We start from the raw sequence: 9,992 nt of genomic DNA on the forward strand, positions 1-9,992 counted from the left end.
CCGAATTTTGGACCAGAGAAAAACCTTTTTGTTATTGAAAGTAGGTGACACATTATGTATACAAAATCTTAAGAAAAAATCATATTTCCATTTGCTTCAAACTCGATCTCTATAAGAGATTTCTGACACGAGTTAATTGCTGTTACGTAATACTCCAGTCGCGCGTCGCCCGTTTGGTTCGTTGTAAGAACAGGTCGCTAAGTTTAATTTAATCTGTTATTATCAAACAACCAACGAAAGTAACAACTAATAAAGCAACATCTCTAACACACTTCAACGGTGAAGGAAGGACAACTGTGTGCGTTTGCTGTGGCTACACGTCTCGTGGGGTTGGCTGAATGTGTGCCGTGCTTCCCGCGTCAACATTAGCCCGCTACTGACGTAGCTGTCAGTGCTACAGTAACTGTGAACAGAGTATAGTAGCTGGAATCATGTCTTGCACGATCTGTTGTAGCCTCTATAGTCCGATTCACGAACGATGGCGGTCCGCGCAGGTCGAGAAACGGATGGGGATTGCATTGCTGCCGTTTCCAAGTGACAGTTGCGGTACGCGTATACGCTTGATGTAAGCGCGTTTTCTGCAAATCATGTTTCTCACTTGCTTGTGTAAACTTTCCGTTTACTACCACCATCAGCCATGCCAACTCGCAACAAATGGAATTAAAGTTGGCCATATGATTCGCTACGATCACGTTTAATGCTCGCACTGGGTACGAAATTCACAAAAGAACGCTCATTTGCTGTTGAAGAATGCGTGACGTGGACACGCAGAACGAGCCTAAACTAGACCGCCATCGTTTGTATCTCCAACTGTAGTAAGCTGGTGGGTGACTAATGTAAACACAGCCGCAAAGAATTTAAAAAGAATATTGTCTTGCTCTATGCCAGATGTGGCAGCAAGCCAGTAAAATGAGGACTCTGCCGTGGTACTTACCCTTTCGATGTTCCTCTCGATGAGCATTCCAACCTGGGCATGGTGGAGGCACTGACGCTCGAACGCCTCCTTCTCCCTCTTCTCCGCCTCTCTGCGCTCCTTCATCTCAGCCAGTTGCTTCTCCAAAGCCTCCTCATCAATCTGGTGGCACCACACCAAAACAATCAGGACTCTCTTCTTCACAAGTGCCTTGTGAAGAAATCGAAAGGATTTCCCTTAGTAGGAAAAACCGAGAACGCTTCTGGCTATTAAAATTAGCAACACTATAATCTAATTAAAATTACTTGACAGCTGACACTTCACACACTGGAGGTGGGCCGGCCGGTGTGGCCGAGCGGTTCTAGGCTCTCCAGTCTGGAACCGCGCGACCACGACGGTCGCGGGTTCGAATCCTGCCTCGGGCATGGATGTGTGTGATGTCCTTAGGTTAGTTAGGTTTAAGTAGTTCTAAGTTCTAGGGGACTGATGACCTCAGATGTTAAGTCCCATAGTGCTCAGAGCCATTTGAACCAACTGGACGTGGTTTTCCTCCAATCAGAGCGCTCAGCGTTACGCCTGAACCGCCTGCCGTTGCCAAACTGACACAAGAAACGGTCAAGTCCACTTCCATTGTATGGCTGGCTAGTGGTAAGAAACGTGCGTATTTCGTTACCATCGTTGTGGATGTGCTGTTTTTGGCGTGGCTGTCGTATCTGACGAAATGCGAAAGAAAAGGGACAGAACCGAGATTCGGGATGCAAACAGATCCGGAAAGTAAGCACCGAGCGAGGTGGCGCAGTGGTTAGCAGACTGGACTCGCATTCGGGAGGACGACGGTTCAATCCTGCGTTCGGCCATCTAGATTCAGGTTTTCCGTGATTTCCCTAAATCGCTCCAGGCAAATGCCGGGATGGTTCCTTTGAAAGGGCACGGCCGACTTCCTTCCCAGTCCTTCCCTAATCCGATGAGACCGATGACCTCGCTGTTTGGTCTCTTCCCCTAAACAATCCAATCCAATCCAGGAAAGTAAGCGGGCAATGAATGGTATTTCAAGGACAATCGCGACAACTCGTGCGCATTGTGTGGGAATATTTTGAGAGGAAGCCGGAAAATGAGGAGACTTGTCTGTTTTATCGGTTTCCAAAATAGTCACTCAAATCGCAGCCGCGGTTAAGATTAATGAAACGACCGTACTTTGTACGGGTCAAAAAAACTACAAGAAGAAATGAAGTGAAGCAGGGCCCTTTTTTCTTCATTCGCCAGGCAAGAAGACGACTATTCAGAAACGCGTAACAAATCTGGATCCTTTCGCACAAGAAGCGATTCGGCGTCATATATATAATTATTATCACAATAGATATCGGTGTACATATGCTAACTTTTAGAACATTGCGTGAGGGCAAACTTTATGATGCAGCAAATCGTCCGTTCTGCAGAGTTTCGGTTTTAAATACGAAAATATTTCAGCCCGTAAAATGTTGACCGAAAGAAAGGGCACAAATAAAGACAGTAATTTGGGGGACATTGTTTGGAGCGATGAAAAATGGGTGAATGAGGGTCATACTGTTATGAAAGGTCGGAGTGACGGCAAAGGAGAGGGTATGGTACTCCACACTGGCAAAGGTACTGAGCGAGGTGGCGCAGTGGTTAGCGCTCTGGAGTCACATTCAGGAGAACGACGGTTCAACCCCGCGTCCGGCCATCCCGAGTAAGGTTTCTGTGATTTCCCTAAATCGCTTCTGGCAAATTCAGCGATGGTTGCCTTGAAAGGGAATGGTCGATTTATTTCCCCATCCTTCCCTCATCCGATGGGACCAATGACTCGCTGTTTGGTCACCGTGCCATATACCTGAAAATATCATTGTACGTCAGATATAATTCACTCCGAGGGTTCAATAACAGTTTTGTTAACTGTGTTTTTGATACCACAGGACTAAACGTCAAGCACTGGAATGACTTGCCTGTTGCCAGAAATCTCAGTTACACCCGGTCTCTCGTCCATTGCGATTGCCTCTCGGATTAAAGAATTCTGCTTCTGTATTTTGTGACGCATCAACATTAATAATTTGTCGTAAGATGCACGATATATACGAAAATTGTTCACGGAGTCTGCTGTTTCTGTGGTTATGATATTATTCAGTGAATTAAAACACGAGAAGTCGATCCTTTTTTCAGCCATTCTCGGGCCTATTTTCTCTTTTCATTGTTTTTACAGATATTGCTAAAATAATTGCGGTAACTGCTTTATTTTTTGGTGTTCGACATTTTAAGCTTGTAAGATAGCGTTGCCAACTAACAGTATTGACAATATAATTGACTGGGTGGAGTCGCTTCAGTATATTGAAGACATGAAGAACCAGTACTGTCAATAAATACTGGACATGTACAGGGCTCTTAACAGCACCTGCGATGTAACCCGCCTTGTCTGTGTGTCGCCTATAACCGAGCGGCAGCCGACATGGCAATACTTCAGTGGCAAGTGTCACGTCAACTATCAAGTAATTTTAATTGGATCATAGGAAGTTAGCAAGAAACTTGAATTTGCTTATTACGCTTGTACAGTATGGTAAGAGGTATATGTTATCAAATTAGTAATTGATCTGGGGACGAACTGTAGTATATATAGCTGCCAGCACAGGCACTGATACCAACACCAGCTGTAACCAGGCTGGTCGTCCAGTCGAACCGAACTGAATTTAGATGGAAGTTATGGGCATGTCATTGATTGGTGTTTCAGGTGTATGTCAGTTTTCATTCATCGTAGTGGCTGGCAATTGGTGTCATGGTAGTCTCACGGCAACCCAGTAGCAGATGTTTTCAGTTAGTGAGAGATCCGGAGAACGTGCCCACCAGAGCAACAGCTGACCACCCTCAGTCTTGAGGTATGTCAGGGCAGCTCAGACAACTTGCGATCTTCAATTACCCAGTTTGGCAGATAACATCACGGTGACTTCGAAGACAGAACACAGCCACCAGCATTAACATGTCACAAACCTAATGGTTGCTGCTCAGATTACCGGCTATTGGAACCAGAGGTCATCTTGTTGTGTACCCAAGATTAATGTATATGCTGGAAATTCTATCATCTTCATGTGCTTAGTTACCATCCTTGTAATAAATAAGATCTGTACCTATTGTAATTAAGATAGGTTGTACACATACACTAATCTATTTATGCCATATAATATTAAAATGGCTTTCATTAGGTGCTTTTTCGTACTAAGGGGCAAGTACTCTATTTTATACGACGGTAATGCATTTTTACGTTTCCATAAGCCTACTCTTACTATATTTCATAAATATTTCACTGTGACTGCACTCTCATGTTTTCCAAACACCTTGGACCCTCCACCAATTCCCGTCCATCCGTCTCTCCTGTGTCTTCTGGGCTCTCTCTCCTATTCTCTCATCCATCGCTCTCCGCCCTCCCAGCAATACTATACCTACCTAATCTAATATTAACCGTCTTAATTTTCTTACGTCTTGGCTTAACAATGCATATTCCTCCATCTCTCCCATCCATCTTCAGCCAGCATCCATTTATCCCTCTACCCCCTCCCCCCCCCCCATCTCCAACCCAGCTTTTTAATTCCTATTGTTAACTTTCGTATTTTGTATTATCCATTTCATTTCCATTTCCAAAGACACTTACTATATTCTTATAAGTGATTCACTGTCCTTGAACTTTATTTCGGTTTCTTCCTTTTAGACTTAAGTTCCTTAAACAACTTAATGTAGGTTCACTTCAGCAAGTTCATTGTTTCACTTAACAGTTGTTGACGATCTGATGTATACAAGTTTATTGTAAAGATGATGGTACACAGTGCCACCACAAAGATAATTATAGTCTGAAGACATTTAACACTAACAGTCATATATCTATGACACTTTGTCATTTTAGTATTCCATTGTTCTATTACTTATACGCTTTGATTCCACCATCATTACTTTTTAAGGACATGTGCTCATCTTTAATTTACCGACATAAGCCTGTCTTTACTAAATATGACGTGCCCCCACGATTATTTGCTGATCTGTTACAAGATGGTGATTTTACATCTGGCGTTTCGTGGGGAGCTAATATTTCTTGATTTATGACCAACTTTGAGATTGACATGTTAAGTATCCTGCGATATATGTTAAAGACATAAAATGTAAGTACATATTTCGTAATTATACACGAATTTACATTCATTATTTAAAATATTTTACATGTTAGAAATTTAATGTGGTCTTATTGTATGCAAATTTTTTCTTTTCGCAAATACTTTAAAATGTCATAAAAGGCCGAAACCTGGGATGTACCTAAATAAACAATAGAACAGGCAAATGGTGGGGCGTTCCTTCAAAAAATGTTGTATGGCAACATCAAAAACTGTTTACTGTGTAACAGTTAAGCTTATCAACATATTTATACAACTACATCCACTGTAAGTAATAATAATACCCATAACTTGCTGAAAAAAGAAAACCGCTTTTATCGAATTTTGTTTAGGGCAAGAACGAAATAGTATTAGTTTTCGCTATTCTCTGTTTTGCATTTTTGTGTAAGTGAGAGTTTTTGTGATTTTTTATTTTTTCGGACAAATGTACAAGACCCTTAACACATGTATTAGTTAATAATTAGCTTCCGTGCTGAAAATCAGACATTTTATGTTGCACCCACACAATAGCTTCGCTTATTATACACTTCTTTTTTATATGTTCGCTTCTCGTCACACTTATTCGATTTCATCACTTTCTCAGTCAACGAATCTGGTCTTGTTGTCCCTATTCCCTTTGCAGATAACTTTTCCTGGTAAATAGGGACAAAAAAACACACCGTCTTCGATCTCACATACAAGTGAATATGAGAGAAACCAGTGATCTTTTCGTGAATGTTCATATATACATTGTGGGCCTACAACACAGATTATCTTGACACAGCATACGATCAACAGATGTCAGAAGTATAAATAACTGCTACTGTCTCACAATCGACGATGATGTGCTTTATGGTTCGCAGTGTCTCAAATGGATTACTCTATGATAAAATCCAAAACCTCATTCAGAATCCCGCAAAATAGGTTTTCCTATTAGTATATCTACGACATACTCTGATGTTCGACCTGATTTTACTATATAGTAAGTGACCTGGCATATCTAGGGAATGTGGCACTGTCTAGCGGGATTTACGCGAAGCGAACATGGATAAAAGTCTGCTGCAGTATGCTACCACCTGGTGGATTTGACGTAAACATGTAGTTGAGTGGTAAGGACTAGCTGTGCAGGCCGTGATCCGTGTAAGTTCTGTTTCAAATTTGTATGTATTAGGCCCCTAAGGCAATATGTCATGCCAGTTGCGCATGTGCAAAAGCTTAAAACGCGCGCCAACTGAAGGTGTGCTCGCGACCTTAATGCCAAGTTTCACGCAGTCTAGAGGAGTAGCAATGTAGCATAGCGCGGTAGATTTAGTGCCATGCGTTTCAAATTACCACATCTTACGTTTAACAGCATTCAAAGAAAACTAACCAATAAATCCGCAAGATGTCAAAAATCAGGGTGTTGATATGCTCTTACACAACGGCCGCCATTGAGTGTGTGAGACTTTGACCATACTGCATTCTGAAGTCTTACATGCCTGCGTAACAGTGTTTCAGCAGCATCTTTAAATCAAAGAAAACATTTGTATGCACTGGACTTAAGTGGAATGGATTCATAGCTTTATCTGACTCAACAAACTGGAGCAAATCTTGCAGAACAAAGTCCTTGCTTACCTTTCTTTGTGTCTCTATAACCGCAAAATGTCTGTTGCACCTCAAAAATTTGTCCCAACGCACAAAAATACTCTTCTAACCACTCCCAGCCTAGGTGGAGGGACCTTGACACAAGGCATTTGGAACTCGAGAGAGGAACACTGCTCGGTATGGAGACATACGCCATCTGACAATGAATTTTCTCCATTATCTGACACTTGGAACAAGACTAGGGACAGACAACAAAGTACCGAGAACACAATAATACTGAAAAACGTTTTGTGAAAAAATGGCACTTACAGTATGTGACATTTTCACACTTCATTTCATCGATAAAAAACGAAAACAACTGTCATTTACTGTTGTTTAGTTTGCCGCTGTAATGGGATCCCCTGGGGTGAGTTTTATTTCACGCTGGTGGTGTCACACGTGACGTCATTATGATGTGTCCACGCTGTATCGAAGACGACCGAGATCGCGTATCGACTTAAGTGATAGTTCGAGACACTAAACTGTGGTAGCTATTTTTTAAGACGAATTAAAGGAGCAGCTAATTATATACTCAACTGGTATATTCACTGAAATTTTGGAAGCTATTGATGTTTATTTTTTTTGAAAATGTGAATCTGCAAACTTTTGGGAAAAAAATGAGCTCATAATATGACTTGTAAATGATAAATTTGGAAATCAATGAATCAGCGTGACAGTGGCACAGCCAATTGAATGAAGTCATGCGGTTAAAGAGGTCCTGTGTTAGATACATGTGATGATTAATTTTAGTTTTTTAGTGCGAAAATCGCCGCCAAGTAGCAACGTGAAGCGAAGTCCACGTTAAACTCAAAGCAAGTGCGGAATTGCCTTCAGAAATGATTCAGTTGTCAAAATTGAAGGCAGAAAAGTCTAACGCCGAAGTATATTCTCCATATTGTCGACCAGTTACGCATATCATATCAGTAAAATGCAAAGTTTTATTAGCATTACTCATCACAATCCTAAAAGCTGTGGACATGACTAATGACAATGTGTTTAAGAAAAGTAGTACGCCCAGACACCCGACACATAGATGTAGAAGGGCGTAACATGCCATAGATTATTTTTCCAGCTAGTTTAATATCTTCATCCTATTTTCCTCAAAAACAGAATTGTCCAATCCAGTATTCATCGTCATTTGGTAACTGCAATGAAAGTACTCCTGCGAATTTAAAAATGTGGTGGATATCGAATGAGTAATGTTAACAAAACTTTACATTTTCCAGAAATAAAAAATCATTTGCACATATTGTCAGTACAGTATAGTCACATCAGACTGATATTTGAGAAACAAGCTCTTTGGTCATCTTTTTGCAGTAAAAGTGCTGCACCTATGATGTACACAGAAACTAAATGAGAAGTTAAATTTAGCATTAGATGTTTCTAATGACTTCCCTGATGTCCCAAGGCAAAAGTCAACCCGGCACCAGTCTCTCTCCCTGGTGAGATTTAAAATCGCAAAAGTCAGTTTGGAGGTCAGATTCAATAATCCTTCTAATAAACTAACAGTACTGGGACAACTTCAGACACACAGATGCAGTTCTTCAATGAAATTTGTAATTGGTTGACAGTGTGGAGGATATGCTTTGGCGTCAGACATTTGAGTCTTTTAAATTCGACAAATGAATAATTTATGAAGGTAATTTGTTATTTGCGCCGACTCTGTATCAAGCTGCATGCTGCTACTTGGAGGCAATTTTCGCATTAAAAAATTTTTTGATCCCAACTAGTTTCGAACGTCGAACCTCCGGCACATTACTTTGTCAAACAGACTGCGCCACAGTGACTTTATTGGTATTGACTCTCAATTTACTATTTACAAAGCATATTGTGAACTCATTTTTTTCCAAAATTTTGCACGTTCATATATTCAAAGCAAATAAACACATCAATAGCTTCCAAAATTGCAGTGAATATACCAGTTGAGGAATATAATAACCTGCTCCCTTAATTCGTCTGCAAATATGGCTACCGTAGTTTAACGTCTCCAACGAACACGAAAGTCGACACGCGGTCTCTGTCGTCTTAGATACAGCGTGTACACGACATAATGACGTCATGCATGACACAAGAGAAGTGTACATGCAGTGCTTTACACGACATTGCCAGCGTGCAATAAGGCACTACCGATCTTCTGTGAAAGGCTGTTGAGCATGAAACTAAAATCTGATTTACAAGTGCACATTTTACTGTAACAACAATATTAACACGATCAATATTCATTGTGATCTCAGTGCCGTGTAAATATTGTATATGAAACACCTGTACAATACATGAAAAAGATAAAAAAAAAGGTCCGACAGTGATACAGATAGTGCTGCAATGCAATGTGTTTGATCGCAGAGTTTGGTAAACGCTATTTGTTGATCGTGTTTTCGGTTTTCTACCGATCCAACAAGCAAATTAAAGATGAGTAGACAGTGCTTTGTTAATTGTGGGAAGTAAAAAATGACCACTGAAAATCAAAGTGCTTTCTCCCCGATCGTCATTATCGATGTATGGGGGCAATCTGTGGGGTTACTAATAAAACTATAGTCGCCATATGTAAATAACCTGCCATTAGATTAGCGAAATGCGGTTACGTATTAATAAAAGAAAATTAAGATCCTATAGTACTTACGCCAATCAGTCTCTTTCTCGCATTGAATATGCGCTCCCTCCTTTCCTCTTCTATCATTCTTTTCCTTTCTCGCGCAGCCGCCAGCTTTGGGTCTTCTGGAATCGACATCATCTTGAACTGTTGATTTTATGAAGATATATTTGTCTAATTTACAGCGATGCCGCTACAGTAGCTAAAACGACCTGTCCTGTGGTTAACCGGGAAACGCGAACAACAGCGCTCCCCTCTGACGTCTGTTTACGTATCCCAGTCACGCTATAAACAGCTGCTGTCATGGAAACGCGTCAGATGCAATACGTGTTAAATAGTTCCTTAATCTGTGAAATTCAGTTCTCCCGTGCAAACACCAGTTGCAGTCCACGACTAAATCTGCCTCTAGCGCTAGTTTTTGTCGGTATGTTGGAAGTCCAGTAAGGTTTATTCCTATTCGGTCACTTTCTGATCTCCTACAGACCACCAGAGAAGTTATTTGAAGGGCCGCAACAATGGAGGTAAAAACAAGGGGAGATGGCGCTACAGATTTACGCTGTATGTTGTTTTGAAGCTGGTGCCTCCATGTTAGATGCCCAAAACGGTAATTTCCAAGAATCCGTGCACATCGAAGCCGCGGCCACACTGCGAGCGATATATATGTATCGAAAGCTCGACTCTCGAAGCGGGAAATACGGACATTATTGTCTGCTTCGACAAGGGA

At 41.2% G+C, this 9,992-nt stretch overlaps 1 protein-coding gene across 1 annotated transcript in view; it reads right to left on the reverse strand.

Annotated features, from left to right (window-relative positions):
- Positions 1–9,409, reverse strand: part of LOC126235290 (RIB43A-like with coiled-coils protein 2) — a 148,209-nt gene extending 138,800 nt beyond the window's left edge. Inside the window, exons 1-2 of the mRNA XM_049944016.1 lie at positions 9,299–9,409; positions 935–1,075 (exon numbers count right to left, since the gene is read on the reverse strand). Of these exons, the coding sequence (XP_049799973.1) occupies positions 935–1,075; positions 9,299–9,409 (252 nt within the window). The remainder of the gene's footprint in view (positions 1–934; positions 1,076–9,298) is intronic.
- Positions 9,410–9,992: the final 583 nt, after the last annotated feature.

Source organism: Schistocerca nitens, chromosome 2, assembly GCF_023898315.1.
Source record: "Schistocerca nitens isolate TAMUIC-IGC-003100 chromosome 2, iqSchNite1.1, whole genome shotgun sequence".
Taxonomy (NCBI): Eukaryota; Metazoa; Arthropoda; class Insecta; order Orthoptera; family Acrididae; genus Schistocerca; species Schistocerca nitens.